The 19411-nt window shown below is 42.5% G+C and overlaps 1 protein-coding gene across 2 annotated transcripts in view; it reads left to right on the top strand.

The window, feature by feature from the left end:
- The window catches only part of LOC131229753 (probable ubiquitin-like-specific protease 2B), a 36538-nt gene that overhangs the window by 5256 nt on the left and 11871 nt on the right, over positions 1-19411 (top strand). Inside the window, exons 2-9 of one of the 2 annotated variants that reach the window (XM_058225768.1) lie at positions 96-445; positions 533-626; positions 712-803; positions 1533-1733; positions 1831-1906; positions 4543-4651; positions 4915-4983; positions 18726-18857. In XM_058225768.1, the coding sequence (XP_058081751.1) occupies positions 96-445; positions 533-626; positions 712-803; positions 1533-1733; positions 1831-1906; positions 4543-4651; positions 4915-4983; positions 18726-18857 (1123 nt within the window). Of the gene's footprint in view, positions 1-95; positions 446-532; positions 627-705; positions 804-1532; positions 1734-1830; positions 1907-4542; positions 4652-4914; positions 4984-18725; positions 18858-19411 lie in introns of both variants that reach the window. The other variant, XM_058225767.1, reaches the window with a different exon arrangement.

Genomic DNA, 19411 nt, shown 5'->3' with positions numbered 1-19411 from the left:
TTCTGATCTTGGGCATTATTTACTAGTGCTTGCTCTTGTCTTGTTGCTAATTAGCAAATATTCAAATTTTATCTTGATGAGTTTTTCTTTCATAGTTGCGCATGGAAGCAGTGCTGAGCAGACCGAGATCAAGAATGGCTTGTGTGCAGATTTTGATGGAAGCAATGGCGATCATAAATGTAATGATAGTAGCTCGTATGCTGTCGGCTCATCAGATAGGGACTTCTCCATCCAAGAGGAAACCTTTCAGTTGGATGATATTGTGGTATCCACGTCAATGAATAATGATGTGGATGCTCATGCTAGTCAAGATAAATTTGGACCTGGAAATCTCATCCCTGGACGCTTAAGAATCGATTCCCTTGCGATGGGAAGTTTGACCCTCGGGGGAACTCCTTTGCACGACAAACGATTGGATTGTGCCCTTCCGGAGCTGCCATCGGATGTATTCTACTTTCCTCATTGACTTCATAACAATCTATTTGTACCTGGACTACAAAAATCTTGACTATTGTTCTTTTTGGAAATGCGGCAGGAAAAGCTAGTTGATGTGATTTCAGATGATGATGAAAGCTTGGAGTCAAGTTCACCGCCAACTTCATCTTCTGATTTTGCAGAAAACAAAGGTTTTACTCATACCTCGTACTCCTGGTGATTTGATATTTTCGCATCGTCCCATCTTCCTTACCGTGTCACAATGTGTAGATTCAGATTCAATGGAACACCTGACTCCATCTTGTTCCAAGGGTCATATGAAAATGGAACATCCAGCTTCAGCTTGTTGCGAGGTTTATATGGAAACAGTAAGTGTTTTCACTGTGCTAGTTTATTTGGAGCCGAAGTACATGGAGACCATACCTAATTCAAGTATACCTTCATTTTAGTATGAGAATTGTGTCGGCGATCCATTGGAAAATGTTATCAAGAATTTGTAACCATAAAATGTTGTTTTTTCAATTGTCATAATGTTCTACTAAAAGGCAAATAGTCATGTGTTTGTTGTCATGCAACTTCCAATGTTTTGTTGATACCTTCTCTTCCCTGATATTATAAAGAAAAGTGTCAACAACATTGCTCGCAAGGCACTTGGTGGTCTTAAAATAGACATCACTGGCATGCCATACATATAGGAATTCAAACTGAAGAGATTATTAGTTTTACGTTTCAAGAAATAACAGAAGAGATTATTAGTTTTTCTTTTCATCATCATCATCATAACACCACCCTCTAAGTCTTATCCCAATTAATTGGGGTCAGCCACATGATCCTGTTCTGCCATTCCACTCTATCAAGGGATGAGTTTTCTTTTTGATCTGTTTAATTTATTGTTCTGTTGCTGAAAACGATTATTAGGTGCATCTTCAACATCACAAAAATTAGGATTCTGGCAGGACTCTGTGCATTTTGTTCACAGTTCCATATGGTTGCATCTTCTTCAATGCCTATCCTTGGAGAATCTTTCTTTTCTGTTTGTCTTTTGCCTTTCTTGGTCATACTATGTTTTGACTGCTATTCTTTTCTGTGCTTGGCAGAATGAGAACATAAATGCGGAGGTCATTGTCACTGCTGATTTTCTTTTTTATGGGGATAGACTCTCGAATCATTCTCGATTAACTTTCTCGCCCGATTACATTAAGCTCGAGGATTTGAATGCATACGGAAGTAATGGACCTGTTAGTTGCAAATGGGCAGTTGATGATATTGTTCATATTGAGAGTCAATGGAGTGAAAGTGTGGGTTCTCCTTTTGATTCATTTTAGATTCAATTGTACTGCTCTGTCTTATAAGGTTGCCTAAGTAGCTTGTGTTGGCAAATGTGGCTGATTTCAGGTTGAAACTGGATTGGTTAAACTTCGGCTAAGACCAACAGGTGTTACGGAAATACAGAATATACATGGTACTTCAGGTGGGTGCTTTCCAACAAATTTATTGCTTTTCTTGATGCTTTCTTTATTTAATTAGGTAAAGTTCAATTCCAAACTGCAGTTGTTCATATGTTGATAATCTTTGCTTTTGTTGACCTTCTTGTAATGCTGTTTTTTTTTGTTTTTTTTTTTCTCAAATCAGATTTCAAAATTTTATAGAAGTTGCATTTATTTTCCTGCATGTCTTTCCTTCATGATTTCTTGAGTAAGTTTTTAAGAAGTAGCTAATGGACTTGTGATGCATCTAGGCCATCCATACACTGAAGAAGAGAAAGAGGTCCAAAAGTGGATCCCAACTGCTGGCCAATTGATAAAAGATAATCTGATTGATCTGTAAACCACACAAGATCAATCAAATGGACTATATAATGGTCTGATTGGAACGTGGGGCCCATCGGTCCAATGGAAGGGTCCTGTATGAGAACTGATTGGACTGTGTGGCGCACAAGTTTACTCAGGCAGTTCTCTACGCTTTTTATACAAACCATCAGGTCTGAAATGACCTTACGGTTGTTTTCCTTTCAAACTTGTTTAGCATATTAGTGACTTAGTTAAGGAAAGGTTTAGAGCGTATGGTAAGAAGTAAGAAAATATATATTTCAACAAAAATTGGGAATTCTCATTGTCCAAAGGCCTAAAAGTACATAGCAGGCCATATGCATGCACCATTCTGATACTTTTTGAGTGAAATAAAGCTAATCGAGGTTCCCTTTATTATATTTTTTTTCTTTCTAATTTTAGCAGCTAGAAGATGGTTTTCTTCTATCTTTCTAGTAGCAACATACTAGAAGGCTGTAGGAATTTACTCATGGATGTTTATATTTAACTTAGGGGTTTCTTATCAATTTTGTGGCATCTAAGATGGAAGAGGTAACTGCAAATTGGTACATGCACTTGGATTCAATTTTCTCTCTTGCTACATCCAGCATTCAGAGTATTGGTATCGTTACATGTATCGATGATTGGGGATACAAAAACATGTATGAGTATCACTGATATTATCGTCGATACTCTGACAAATTTTGTTGTAGAATTTTTTAGTGAAACTTCAGGAGATGTTAAAAGACACATGTTTACACATTTAGGAATCAAAGTGTTCCCCAAAAAAAAAAAAAAAACAACTATACATGATAAGTTTCCACTTTATAAAGGAAACATGTGTTTTGAAAAAAATCAGTACAAAATAAATATATAAAATTTGTGGCCAATCAATAATTAGGCCAACACTCATCAATATATTAATTTTTTTTACATTAATAAATAGTGTAAAACACATTGTTCGATATAAAAATGGAAAAATTAGGATTTCCCTAATTTCCACCATTTTCCACTTAAATGTTTTTTTTTTTTTTTTTGCCAAAAATCCATGTCAATGCATGAGCATCATGCTTAGACATGGATTTCCATTGTAATCCACACTAATATTTGAAAAAAAAAAGAAGGAAGTTTCTATGAATTTTTTGCCAATGTTGAGTTCCGACCCATCTCTATTTCGAGTCAAGATTTCTCCATTGAATCCGAACTTTGATTCAATAAAAACCAAGAGTGACTGAAATCTCCTAAGGAACCTTTCAAAGAAAAGAAGAAGAAGAAGAAGAACAACAAAAGAAAAGAAATCACCTAAGGAACAAAAATTAAGAAAAAACTCACAAAAATGGAGATTGTTTAGGTTTTTTTTTAAAGGATTTTTTTCTTTTCTAATTTCAAGTAGATTTTTTTTGCATATTTATGGATGTTTTCCTTGTATCGGGGATATTATTGTTGGTATCGAGGATATTACTGATGGTATCGTCGATACCGGGGAACTTTCAGAAGGGATTCTTCTCAAGACATCACACGGGGTTTGGGTGAATGGCTAGCGTCGTTGATTTGCTCCCCATAGGTGCGAGTTTGATTCCCCTCCTCGGGATTACCCGATGCATGTGGTTTGCAGGTGATTGCGTGCATCTGCAGGGATTAGTCTCGCCTTAAAATGGGGTGGGGACACCCTGTCATCATATAAAAAAATTAATGGAAAATTTTAAAATTCCAGCAGTTTTGGTATTGCTGGCCTGGCGATACTGATAATATCACCTGATATTTAGAACACTAGCTACATCAACTTGGAAATCACCCGAAATGCACTTGGTTTGGTTAAGCTTTGGCCATCAGAGACATGAATCTCAATTAAAAAAGTTGTCTTTCTACTATTCCCTGGCTTCCTAACAAACCATATCTTGTCATGTCTGCAAGCCTCCATATTCTTTAGATCATTCCAGACCTCTTTTTTTTTTCATGCTTCTTTGTTTAGAGAAGGAAATATTATTGCATTCTTATGCTTTCCCTTGAAGCCAGACTATTCTAGACACATTTTTTATTTTGTCAGTACTGCTTTTCTAACTATGTCTGGATCAGGATTTTTATTTCAGTGCTTGTTTATTTTTCCCTTCTTTCTTTTAATTTGCATTACTATGTCAAATTTTCATGAGTGATAAATCTTCCCTTCTTTTTTGTCATACCTTTCCTGATTATGGAAATCAGGAACTTTCTTAGAACTTATATCTTCCTGCTGTAAAATAAACCATATTTTCAGTCAGTTGATGTCATATAATAATTTCATTCTAAATATTGTGTCTAGATATTGTGAAATTGACATTTGGTGTCAATGATCCTCAATGGCGTGAGAAGGAACAAACAATCGTGTCACTGACTGCAAGATACAAAGCTATTTGGAATTCTATGCTTGAGTGAGTGCTTTATTTTCCACTTCTTTCATCAGTAGAAAGTTTCATATGAACCATGGAAGTCTATGGATATTGCAGCCAATTATATATTAGTTGCAATAAATTATATATTAGCGTCACTGAATACATAGTGAATGCAGATGTATTATTCATCAGACATTGTCACTTATTTTCATTATCACCTTGCAGTCAAGGTTACATGAATTTCTTGTTCTGTTTGATTTTATTCAACCCAATTAATTTTGCACTTGAAAATGCTGTTGCAGTGTTGTGAACCAAGAGGATGACTTCATGGGGCAGAACAGCATGTTCTTTTTAAAGCGTTTCTTTGCTAAGTGAGTGCAATTGACGTGATTATAGGTTGTTTCCATTTTCAATTCATTGCAGTAAGTTTGTGATGCTCAATGCTTGCCCGGTTCATCTCGGTGTCTGCAAGTTGAAAATTAATCACATAATTTTATTCAGGTCCTATAGTGTAACGCCCTGAAATTCGGGGGTCGAGCATAACTCAGCTCCCGAGTTCCAAAACATCACTTATGCAACATAATTAATGAATGATGTATGTTGACTGTATTAGCACATAAACATGGGATAGATTAAGCCAAAACGCAGATATGATTCAGGGATATGTGAATAAAGCAAGCGGAAGACTTATAGTAAAATATGTGTACAAGTGTAAGTCCCTGAATTACATATACAACCAGATCGTGTAAAAGTGTTATTTATCAAAATTTATAAGTACAAGTTACATCATTTCAGTTCCCAAAATAGTAATCCCATAGATCCCGCGCAACAGACCGAGGCTCGCTAGAACCCGTCAGAAAACTGCATATAGGAGAAGGCAGCCTCATCCAGCTCCCGCTCTGCCTCGACGTCGCATCCACATCTGCAACATCGGGGCCTAAGACAGTCTGGTGGGTGTGAAACACCGCCCGAAACGTGGGAGTGAGTGATCAACTCGGTGGAACAATAAGGCACCTTTGGTTAACATGCTTATCGTTCAATCAAACAAGAATGATAAAGCGGGACAATTAAATAAATCCTAAGTACTCTTGTTAATGCGGTATGAATGCAATATGATGCGTGCCCTCACGCGTACACCCTCGGCGTCTTCATCTTACGTTACGCATGACATCGCCTCAAAGTGCGCCACATCTACAAAGCACATGCAAATGCGGTGCATGGATATGATTACCAAGTTGTTATTAGTCCAATTCATACATCGATTGGGAAGCTAAGATACCGTCCTCTCATCATCCTCCAAAGAGTGATCGATAGTATGGTCGTCAACCCTAGACATCTCATCCGATCATTTAGTTGTGGTCGTTTCAATGGGCTCGTCCCCAAGCAATGCACGACTTTAATGCCCTTACTTCCACAGATCGGCTCGTCACCTCCTTGTGGGATCCAGGTATGCTCGAGGTCCCTACAACGGGCTCGTCACCAATCAATGTAGGCCGACAGCACGAATATAGTGTCCCATACCACCATAATCGGCTCACGAGTTTAGTTGCTCACTGGTCACTACGGGGAGGCTCGTCACCCCAGCGTAGGCCGACAGCTCGACCACGGTGTCCCATACCACCAGGTCCGGCTCATGAGTCTTAGCGGATCGAGTACCATGGTTATTAGGATTTCACTGGTAAGTTCGGTACCCTAGATTCAAGCAGAGTGGCGTCCATACATGGTTAACATACACTGGACAATCGGGTTAGTTGACGAACTCGACTAGCACGAGCGCACGTTGAATTGAACGACATAGAGTGCGCAAACACTCGCGTGGCCAAACCACCGCCGCCAACTCTAATACGGCTCGGGTTCGTCTAATACGTCCTACGTGGCGAAAGCAATCTCAACCACGAATATAGGGTCAATTACCGATTTCTGGACTAAGGCATAGTCCCAAATATCCTACACTACTACAGATATTCATATGGAATGTAAACCAGTAATGGAACAATAACTCAAATCAACCACTCAAATCATGGTGCATACACATCTGAAGAATATCAACTTAACATAAATGTAAGCATAGGAATGCTTGAATTTAAATAACTTGGAATGTAAATGCATAAGGGAAATCATGCGCATCCATAGAAGTATTGAGAATCACTTCTCAACGCCTGCATTTAGTGTAATCAGTTACACTTAGGTCATTCATGCATTTCTACAAACACTTAGCAAACATGGAACAACATACATGACGCATGTTGAAATACATGCACTTAGACAATTCCTTTTATCAAGGAGTTGTCATACATGCATCTAGCATACATACATGACCAATAATCATGGCAAACATAAGTGCGTATTTTATACGTATACGGTACTTTATAAATACACTTAGAATACACAAATCTCAATATAGCACATGCATATCGAAAGCAATGTAAACATAACATTTGACATGTGAAATCTCATCCATAACAAGAATAAATCACTAATCTGGGATTGAAAGCCTTGAAAACCATAACCTATACACTTAAAGTCCGCACCTTAAGCGAGGAAAGAATAGCCGAATTGATTTAGACGAGTTGTCTTCGTCAACGGCGCAAGAATACCCTAAAATAAGGATAGAAATGAGATACAACAACACCAAGTCTAATCTAAGCTCTAACACAGGTTAGGGTTAGGTTAACTTACCCCAAAAGAACTCAGAATCGTCAGAGGAACGATTCAAAGCAAAGGTTCAAAGGTGAAGAAGAACAAGGAAGAATCAAGATGATTCACCAACCAATCTCTCTCACTAACTCTCTCTTTTCCACTCTCTCTCCAAGCTAGGGTTAGAGAAAATTCGTATGGAAATGAGAGCTAGGGTTTAAGGACTATATATAGGCCTTAAAATGATGGAAATAACCCCAGTGGTCAAGGTATACTTAGGTAATAACCAAAGTACGCCTTTCTCGATCCAACGAAGCACTTGGTGGGCCTATAACCACGAAAGGTCGGACTTAAGCTCACCGACCATGGATCTAGGTCAGTGTAACGATCGGATCAGTGGATCGGCCGTGGCGGACCACACTCAATTCAACGGTCACGGAATCTCGATCAGTCCACAAGCACTAGGATATGCCAGGGCCAACCATCCTGATCGGAGGGTGAAATTGGGTCCAGAATCCAACGGTCGAATGCTTAAAATCATCGCGCAAGCGACCGACTCCGATTTCATAAAAAGCTTATTAAATTCCAACCGTTCTCACACTCTTCACTCCGAACTCAATCAAATCGACCGAACATCGGATCGACTTGATTTTTGAGGTGAAGATCAAGCCCAACTCGTGACCGCATACTAAGATCATCGCCATCGGACTTTCGATGCGCGTTCCAGGTCCGATCCATCTTCTAAAAATTCCCGAACAACCGGATTTAGCGATGGATCCCAGATTCTGAGTAACGTAGCGCTCACTAATCAAGACGTTTAGAGCCATGCAGATACAATTTAAAGTGATTGATGCGAATTTCACAAGCAATCAAGTAAAGCGCTAATTACCCCAAAAACAACTACTTAAGGAAAGATTAGCACAAAAATTTCCAAGGTCGTTACAATCTACCCCCTTAAAGAAAATTTCGTCCTCGAAATTCATACCTTCATATAAGCCTCGAGGATCAGAGGGTAGGTCTTCTTGACCTCAGCTTCAGATTCCCAAGTAGCCTCTTCTACGCCATGATGCGACCATAACACCTTCACGAGAGGGATAACCTTGCTACGCAGCACCTGCTCCTTTCTATCGAGAATACGCGTCGGTCGCAGTACATAAGTGGCATCCTCACTTAACCGCACTTGCTCCCAACTGATAATATGCGAAGGATCGGAACGTACTTCTTCAACATAGAGATATGAAATACGTTATGCACGCCCGCAAGAGGTGTGGGCAAAGCAAGGCGGTAAGCTACCGCTCCCACTCGATCCGAACTTGAAATGGACCAATAAATCTCGGCGTCGGCTTCCCTTCTTACCGAACCGCAAAACTCCCTTCATAGGAGAGACCTTGAGAAAAACATGATCTCCCACTACGAACTCAAGCGGTCGACGCCTCGTATCGGCATAACTCTTCTTGCTCTGTGCTGCTAGAAGTCGACGTCGAATGATGTCAACCTTCTCTAAGTCACCTGCACCAACTCGGGCCAAGCAAACTACGCTCACCAATTTCGGCCCAACAATGGTGCTCTGCACGGCGACCATACAACGCCTCGAAGGGAGCCATACCGATACTCGCCTGGAAACTATTATTATACGCGAACTCTGCATACAAGACAATCATCCCAACTGTCTTTGAAATACAAAACACAAGCTCGAAACAGATCTTCCAGAATTTGATTCACACGTTCCGTCTGCCCATCTGTCTGCGGATGAAACGCGATGCTGAACTTCAATTTCACGCCCATCGCTTCCTGGATACGAGTCCAGAAGATAGATGTGAAACGCGTGTCTCTATCAGACACAATCTCCAGGGGAACTCCATGCAGACGCACTATCTCCTTGATATACAACCTAGCCAACTCGTCTGCAGAGTAAATGACTCTGATCGGTAAGAAATGCGCCGACTTCATTAATCGATCGACGATCACCCAAATAGAGTCAAATCCCTTTCTCGTCCTCGGCAACCCAGAAATAAAATCCATAGAGATGAAATCCCACTTCCATTCAGCTATGGGCATGGGCTGCAACAGCCCAGGAGGTCGGCGATGCTCTGCCTTGACCTGCTGGCACGTGAGACAACGAGAAACAAAATCAGCAATCTGGACCTTCATATTGTCCCACCAATAAGACCTCTTCATATCCTGATACATCTTCGTGCTACCTGGATGCATCGCAAGCTTAGAACTATGGGCTAACTCGAGAACCTCACGTCTCAAGTCAGGGATGTCAGGAACACATAACCGGCCACGAAAACGTAGGCCCCCATCAGAACTAACACTCTAGTCGGAGCTCTCATCTGTACCAACCCGCTGCCTCATCTTCACCAAGAGCTCATCATCTACTTGAGCTGCAACGATCCTCTCGTCGATAACGGGCTGTACACGAATGTGTGCGATAACCTCATACGGCTCAACCACCGTAAGCTTCTGCTCAAAATCGCGCACGAACTCCAACATCTCCCACTCTGCTATCATCAGCGGAGCCGCAAACTCCAAAGCCTTCTTGCGACTCAACGCATCTGCCACAAGGTTCGCCTTACCAGGATGGTAAGAAACATCGAACTTGAAGTCCTTCAATGTTTCCATCCACCTGCGCCGCCTCATATTCAAATCACGCTGCGTGAAGATATACATCAGGCTCTTGTGGTCGCAAAAGAGCTCGAACTCCTCACCATAAAGGTAATGTCTCCAAAGCTTTAATGCGAAGATGACGACCATTCAAGTCGTGCGTAGGGTAATTCTCTTCGTGTTTCCTTAATCGACGCGAAGCATAAGCAATCACCCTGTCCCTTCCGCATAAGGACACAACCCGACCAACGCGAGAGGCGTCGGTATAAATAATATACTTAACCCCTTGCTCGCAATACTAGCACAGGGCGGACGTCAACTTGTCCTTCACCTCGAAAAGCTAACTCCGCCCGCTCACTCCAAGCAAACTTCAAATCCTTCCGTGTCACCTGCGACAACGTTCTGGCAATCTTCGAGAAGTCCCGAATAAAGCGTCGATAATATCCTGCAAGGCCAAGAAAACTCCTCACCTCGATAACCGAACCAGGTTCCTGTACTGCACCTACCTTGGCAAGGTCGACGGCTATACCTTCCTTGGACACCACATGTCCCGGGAACTTGACTTCCTCTTTCCGGAAATCACACTTCTTGAATTGCGCAAAGCTGATGCTCCTAAGAGTACCCAAAACCGCTCTTAAGTGCTCCTCGTGCTCTGCCGCTCGCCGAATAAATCAAGATGTCATCAATAAATACAATGACGAATCGAAACAGGAAAGGCCGAAATACCCTGTTCATCGGATCCATGAACACGGCGGTGCGTTTGTCCATCGAACGACATCACAAGGAACTCATAATGACCGGAGCTGGAGCGGTCTTCCGCACGTCCCCATCCTTGACGCGCAATTGATGATACCCTGATGCAGATCAACCTTCGAAAAGTACGTGCCCCCTTCAATCGATCAAACAGATCATCAATCCCGGGCAAGGGGTACTTATTCTTCACGATTACCAGAAGTTCAACTGCGATAATCAATACACAATCGCAAGGAACCATCCTTCTTCTTCACAAACAAAACAGGCGCTCCCCAAGGAGACACACTGGGCCGAATAAAACCCAATTCTAGCAAACCATCTATCTGCTTCCTCAACTCCTCCATTTCACTCGGAGGCATCCGATAGGTGGGTAAAGAAATGGGCGCCGCACTAGGCATAAGATCGATAGAAAAATCAATCTCTCGCTGAGGAGGTAATCCAGGAATCGACTCAAACACATCTTCAAACTCCTGAACTACCGGCTTACTAACCAACGCTGACTCGGCCGAACTCTCCAACAGAGAAGAATAAAAATCAATACGAATAGGGTAACTGACCTGAACTGGGAAAGTAACAATCTCGCCCTCAGGTCCATGGATCGTCACTGATCTCGCTTCACAATCAATCTCAGCTCGCATCCTCGTGAGCCAATCCATACCCATAATAACATCGTAGTGATAAAGCGGTGCGACTAACAAATCAACACGGATCGATCCACTTCCATGATCAATCACAGCACAACTCCAAAAACAAACAACATGCATTCCATTAATCAAAATCGTCGCAATACAAGTAGTGCAGCAATACATGAATCACGACTAGGAAAGCATGAAAACAACAACATCTAACACTACAAACAACCACAACTACTACAACCACTAACAGCTACCACACTACAACAACTCCAACTACAAGCCAACAACGGCTACACACAGAAAGAAACACCAAACAAAGCAAAGACGGCCACGACGATGCTACTCGTCGGAATCAGGGGACGGAGGCGGAGCACCCTTATCCTGCAAGCAACACAGGATAGACTTCAAAGTCCGGGACATCTTCTTGAACTTGTGCTTAACCAAGCCTCGAAGATCCACCATCTCCTGGCGTAAAGCAGCTTGCCCTTCTTCAAGCCGTGTAAGACGGGCATCTCTGGCAACCTGCTCTGCGCCCTGCTCTGGCACCACAGGAGGAGAGCGATCACTCGAATCCTGTGCCCCACTCTCTTCCTCGTCTTGCTCTGCTTCTTCCTCAGACTCCGCACCACCTTCAGCATAACTCTCATCATCACTCTCAGACCCGGCCTCACCCTCAGAGGCAAGCCGACAGAACCAACCTCCATCGGCTTAAGGGTCCTCAAGTTGAGATGACGAACAGGGACCGGCTTCTCGGCTCCAAGCCTATAGCCAAACTCATGTGCAATCTTGCAAATGAGGCGGCCAAAGGAAGAGACTCGGTCCGTCTACTCGAACGAGCGATGAGAATAATCGGACGCAAGACGTACGTCGGCACACACAACTTCGCATCCCGCCCCACCGATATAGAACACCATCAGGCGCGCGCACTCGCTGCGGTTGCTCCACCCTGGATACACATTGAACGTAAAGATGTGGTGAAGCAAACGGAAGTCGTCCGTCATGTGAGAAGCCAAAAGACTCCTATTCGGCTGCCATTCGACCAGACGACCACACAAGGATCGGGTGCGACGATCCCTCTCGCGCACACTGTCCACATTCTTCTCGCTGGCATGCACTTCCCCAAGTGGCACCTTCAAGAGTCGGGATATCAAAGCAACATTGACAATTCCAACTCGACCGCTACCACAGGGAATCTTGAACTGCAGAGGATCCAGCGAAGGCTCCAGAATGTTGGCATAGAAGGCCCGAACAGTGCTAGCATTCGCGCGATACTCGCCTTCGAACAAGGGACCCCAACCAGCCCCTTCAAGGCGCTCCAACAAGAAGAACTCACCAAAGAGCCGCGGATCAACATGAGCCTCAAAAGGACTCTACGCCCCTCATAGACTCCATGTGACAATTCCGCCAACAAGGTCCTCCACCGGAGCTCGAGGATCGAGGTCCCGCTCGTCTGGAACTCGCGCGTGGCGGACGTGCTAGCGGCGGCACCTCTCGGCCTCCGTGCACGGGTTGGGCGGCTCGGCCCGGCTTCATCCACGGGCGCTCTCTTCTTCCCCATCAAGGAAAGAAGGGAAGAAATGGAAAAGATGGCCGTCACAATCTCAAAGAGGGCCATGAGAAATGAGAGAAAGAGAGAAATAGGAAGATGGTGAAGCTTCCACACCACTATGAGCCAAAAAGGGAATGAAAGGGCTCAAATGAGAGGGAAAGATGGAGAAATCAGCAATGGGATGGAAGATTTGAGAATGGGGTGATGGGTTTGCACGAAAATGGAAGGAAGATGAAGATTTGGGAGAGATTTGAGAGAGTTTGGAGAGGTTGTTGAAGAAAAGGAGAGCTTGGAAGAGGGTTTTGTGAAGGAAATAGATGAAAGGAAGGGTTTTAAAATGAAAACCGTGGAGGGGTGGGCCACACAAGCCTCATGGACGATCGGCCCGCGTCCGCCGCGCCCTGGCCCCCTGCCCGCCGACCGGCGATGGCATCGCGGTCTCTGGACATATCGGCGATGCCTCGCCGATTTGGCGAGGTCCTCTGGTCCTCCTTGGTCCAAATGATGTGGTTCCCCCTGGGTCCCACAGAAAATGCCCGATTGGCCCCTTGTGTAACTTGAAGCTTCTCGGGTCATTCTGACAGAAATCTGCTGCCAACAGTGCTTTCTGGAAGGTTTAAAACTGAATAATGGGAAGGAAGACCATCTACACTCATTAATAGAGGGTCTAGAACAGGTTTCGGGTCGCTGTGTGTGATCACGTAAGGGTACAGACTATCTCGGTAAAGGTTTTCAGGAAACTTTCGCCGATAGAAACTACGGAGCACAAACACAAAGCGATGATAGACCCGCACCCAATTACACTATAGTGGTGACAACGTGCGGTGTGTGCCCATAACCCAGTCGGTTTAATCCAGATCATGCTTTGATACCAACTTGTAACGCCCGAAATTCGGGGTCGAGCATAACTCGACTCCCGAGTTCCAAAACATCACTTATGCAACATAATTAATGAATGATGTATGTTGTTGTATTAGCACATAAAGATGGGATAGATTAAGCCAAAACGCAGTTTTGAGTCTGGGATTTGTGAATAAAGCAAGCGGAAGACTTATAGTAAAATATGTGTACACGTGTAAGTCCCTGAATTACATATACAACCTGATCGTGTAAAAGTGTTATTTATCAAAATTTATAAGTACAAGTTACATCATTTCGGTTCCCAAAATAGTAATCCCATAGATCCGCGCAACACACCGAGGCTCGCTAGAACCCGTCTCAAAACTGCTGCATATAGGAGAAGGCGGCCTCGTCGTCATCCAGCTCGCTCTGCCTCGGACGTCGCATCCACATCTGCAACATCGGGGCCTAAGAGAGTCTGGTGGGTGTGAAACACCGCCCGAAACGTGGGAGTGAGTGATCAACTCGGTGGAACAATAAGGCCTTTGGTTAACATGCTATCGATTCAATCAAACAAGAATGATAAAGCGGGACAATTAAATAAATCCTAAGTACTCTTGTTAATGCGGTATGAATGCAATATGATGCGTGCCCTCACGCGTACACCCTCGGCGTCTTCATCTTACGTTACGCATGACATCGCCTCAAAGTGCGCCACATCTACAAAGCACATGCAAATGCGGTGCATGGATATGATTACCAAGTTGTTATTAGTCCAATTCATACATCAAGTTGGGAAGCTAAGATACCTTCCTCATATCATCATCCAAACAGTGATCCATACTAGGGTCGTCAATCCTAGACATCTCATACGATCATATAGTTGAGGTCGTAGAAAGGGCTCGTCACCAATCAATGCACGCCTTTCATGCCCTTACTACCACGGATCGGCTCGTCACCTCCTTGTGGTATCCGGTATGCTCGAGGTCACTACAAAGGGCTCGTCACCAATCAATGTAGCCGTAAGACGAATATAGTGTCCCATACCACCATAATCGGCTCACGAGTTTAGTTGCTCACTTTGGTCACTACGGGAGGCTCGTCACCCAGCGTAGGCCGACGGCTCGACCACGGTGTCCCATACCACCATGTCCGGCTCATGAGTCTTAGCGGATCGGTACCATGGTTATTAGGATTTCACTGGTAAGTTCGGTACCCCTAGATTCAAGCAGTGGCGTCCATACATGGTTAACATACACTGGACAATCGGGTTAGTTGACGAACTCGACTAGCACGAGCGCACGTTGAATTGAGCGACATAGAGTGCGCAAACACTCCGCGTGGCCAAACCACCGCCGCCAACTCTAATACGGCTCGGGTTCGTCTAATACGTCCTACGTGGCGAAAGCAATCTCAACCACGAATATAGGGTCAATTACCGATTTCTTGGACTAAGGCATAGTCCCAAACATCTTACACTACTACAGATAATCATATGGAATGTAAAACAGTAATGGAACAACAACTCAAATCATGGTACAACCACTCAAATCATGGTGCATACACATCTGAAGAATATCAACTTAACATAAATGTAAGCATAGGAATGCTTGAATTCAAATAACTTGGAATGTAAATGCATAAGGGAAATCATGCGCATCCATAGAAGTATTGAGAATCACTTCTCAACGCCCGCATTTAGTGTAATCAAGTTACACTTAGGTCATTCATGCATTTCTACAAACACTTAGCAAACATGGAACAACATACATGACGCATGTTGAAATACATGCACTTAGACAATTCCTTTTATCAAGGAGTTGTCATACATGCATCTAGCATACATACATGACCAATAATCATGGCAAACATAAGTGCGTATTTTATACGTATACGGTACTTTATAAATACACTTAGAATACACAAATCTCAATATAGCACATGCATATCGGAAAGCAATGTAAACATAACATTTGACATGTGAAATCTCATCCATAACAAGAATAAATCACTAACGGGATTGAAAGCCTTGAAAACCATAACCTATACACTTAAAGTCCGCACCTTAAGCGAGGAAAGAATAGCCGAACTGATTTAGACGAGTTGTCTTCGTCAACGGCGCAAGAATACCCTAAAATAAGGATAGAAATGAGATACAACAACACCAAGTCTAATCTAAGCTCTAACACAGTTAGGGTTAGGTTAACTTACCCCAAAAAGAACTCAGAATCGTCAGAGGAACGATTCAAAGCAAAGGTTCAAAGGTGAAGAAGAACAAGGAAGAATCAAGATGATTCACCAACCAATCTCTCTCACTAACTCTCTCTTTTCCACTCTCTCTCCAAGCTAGGGTTAGAGAAAATTCGTATGGAAATGAGAGCTAGGGTTTAAGGACTATATATAGGCCTTAAAATGATGGAAATAACCCGTGGTCAAGGTATACTTAGGTAATAACCAAAGTACGCCTTTCTCGATCCAACGAAGCACTTGGTGGGCCTATAACCACGAAAGGTCGGACTTAAGCTCACCGACCATGGATCTAGGTCGGTGAGTTTTCGTACCGACCGGCTCTTGGATCGGCCGTGGCGGACCACACTCAATTCAACGGTCACGGAATCTCGATCGAGTCCACAAGCACTAGGATATGCCTGGGCCAACCATCCTGATCAGAGGGTGAAATTGGGTCAGAATCCAACGGTCAGAATGCTTAAAATCATCGCGCAAGCGACACGACTCAGATTTCATAAAAAGCTTATTAAATTCCAACCGTTCTCACACTCTTCACTCCGAACTCAATCAAATCGACCCAGAACATCAGATCGACTTGATTTTTGAGGTGAAGATCAAGCCCAACTCAGTGACCGCAACAGCCTAAGATCATCGCCATCGGACTTTCGATGCGCGGTCTAGGTCCGATCCAGATCTTCTAAAAATTCCCCAGAACAACTGGATTTAGCGATGGATCCCAGATTTCAGAGTAACGTAGCGCTCACTAATCTGCACGTTTAGAGCCATGCAGATACAATTTAAAGTGATTGATGCGAATTTCACAAGCAATCAAGTAAAGCGCTAATTACCCCAAAAACAACTACTTAAGGAAAGATTAGCACAAAAATTTCCAAGGTCGTTACATATAGATGCACTGTTAAGTGGAATTCTCAGAAACCATGGGTATGTCTCAGAATTTCATGCAGAAGATGCATGCCATAATTCTAATTCTTTTGCATCAGCTATTATAGCTCATCTACTCTTTTGCTATCATCCTTTCTTGGAGATTTGCTAATTCAACAACATGTGGGTACATTTGCCAAGCTAAGAAACGTGGAGCATCTGAGCTGGATTTACCTCACGTGCAGATTTCCTGCACCCAAAATCAGGCCAGTGTACTGAGGTGGGTCAAGGTGTTTGAAAACAAATGGATAGCTGAAGAAAACTTGGCCAAAGTCTTTTTTAGCAGTTAATTGGCTCTGTACATTGTGACCCACCTGATGAGTGGACAGATGATTCTTGGACTAGTAGGGCAGATGCATGGGATGACCAACCTGATTGATAGCTTGGATTTCATACATGTTCCACATTGGAACATGTGAAAACATGTAGAGGGGCCATCTACAACCCTCCATTTCTCATATGCGTTATCATCCTTAAGAGTCCCAGTGTCCCATATGGCTGGGCATGTTTGTCGAAATGCCTAGCTGTGAGGTCTACTTGAGCATTCCAGAGACTGTGGTGTCCACTTCTTTTCGTTTTCCCCCTTCCCATTAGAGCTTGAGTTGCTGATGCAATCAGATTGTTATCTTTCAAAAATAAATAAATAAATAAATAAATCTGATGCAATCAGATCTCAGTGCCCAAGGTTAGGGCCCACATGGCTGCATGTGTGGTGAAACCATGTAAAGCACGAATCGGTCAGTGAATAATGTGATGGATGTCCCTGCATAAATCATAATCAAGGAAATGACCAAAGTGCTGCTATGTATGGGCTAGATGTAAGTTAGCTCATATACAGGGCCTATTTTGGGGATTTCCTTTTGCTTCAGAGGCTCTTTTATTAGTTGGATGATTAGTTATCAATTAATGATATCTAGGGCCCCTCATGTGGAAGATGGGCTCTCCTGGGTTCTTCAAGGTATAGTGGCCGATATAATTGGAAGATGGAAAGCAGGTCCATTTAAGAAGCATCAAATGATACTCTGAAAGGTGCTTCTCGTGGTGGTCCTATTGGGATTTATGAAAAGACAAGAAGCTGCATGTATGAGGACAAAACAAAGTGAAATCTCTCAAAATTTTGGTGGAGAACATTGGAGGGCAACATAGCCATTGGGCACTCATTTGCGAGGAGTTCACTAATCTTTTGATCATGGAATTCTATCAAAGTGGTCGCAGTGACCTTTTCAAGAGCTTGATATATCTTCTTACTTTGGGCTCAAGGTACTGGTGATTCTTTTCGATGGGCTTTGGATCCCCTTGAGGTTTAGCAGTTCATTGTCCTCAAGGCGTGAGCTATTTGCAAACAGAGACATTCATCAATAACACTATGATGATCAGTTTTTCTTGTGACTCTTGTCAATGTAAATTTTGGTGAATCTGGTGTTGCAAATCTGGTACATATTTGTTAATACTCCTGCAACTAGTTTGCATCAGATCCTGGTTTCCGTTGTTGCGGAGGAAGAGAGAATATGGAAGAGGTCATTTTAAGAGATTGGGCCCTCCTGGATTCTTCAAAGTATGGTGGCAGATATAGTTAAAGGATGGAAAGCTGGTCCATTTATTTTCTCTTATTTCTCCATTGATTCATTTTCCACTATGATGAAAATGCATATTTAATGGCACATTACTTTTCCTCAGTTTTTTTATATTCAGTATTATCTGGCATCTTTACCCAATCATGGATGAGAACATATCTAGGCATTCAATCAGCTTTGTGAGATTCATGATTCAATGTTAGTTTCACTTTCACTAATCATTTCCCATTTTAAAGGCTGATAATGACTTTGTATTTCAATTTTTTGGATAGGAACTTCTGGTTTGCCCTATATTCTTTTCGTATTCAATATATTTTCTGAAACACTGACAAATTTTACAATTTCAGTATTGATGAGCCTTTTGAAGATGTTATCTATCCAAAAGGAGATCCTGATGCTGTTTCAATTAGTAAGAGAGATGTTGAGCTATTGCAACCAGAGACATTCATCAATGACACTATCATTGACTTTTACATTAAGTAAGTTGACATGCAGAAACTTCCGTGGCTCTTCCAGCTGAGGATAAAAACACTTGTTTTCGATATCCACTTTTCCTTCTTAAAGTTAGTTCTTTATTACTATGGAGCAAAAATTGATCCTTGCTAGGTGACAAAGGTTTGCCTGTGAAATTTCATTATTTGTATACATCATGCTTGCTCATTCCATTTATTCACTATTTGGACAGCGTATTCTTCAGTTCCACCAATGTTAGACTTATGAACTTACTGTATGTGTGTGTTTCTCTTTCAAGTCTGATGTTTTACCCCTGCTGTCACGTTGCTTCATGCTCCGTGCAACTATAGGATGATTATATGAGAGGATTTTGGGCTTACTTTGATGGAAGGAGAAAGAGGAATATAAATTAAAGAAATTTTGACTGGATTTGTCCTTCGATCTGGTTTCTCTTTTGTTCCTCGAAGTTTTCTATTCCTTACCCATTTTGTTGTATATGCATGCTGTTACTTTTTTCTAATCCTACCCATTTTGCTGTATATGCATGCTGTTGCTTTTATTTACTTTATTATTATTATTA

Source organism: Magnolia sinica, chromosome 16 (genome assembly GCF_029962835.1).
Source record: "Magnolia sinica isolate HGM2019 chromosome 16, MsV1, whole genome shotgun sequence".
NCBI lineage: Eukaryota > Viridiplantae > Streptophyta > Magnoliopsida > Magnoliales > Magnoliaceae > Magnolia > Magnolia sinica.
The sequence above is the reverse complement of the archived record's forward strand: the minus strand, read 5'-3'. Positions and strand labels throughout refer to the sequence as shown.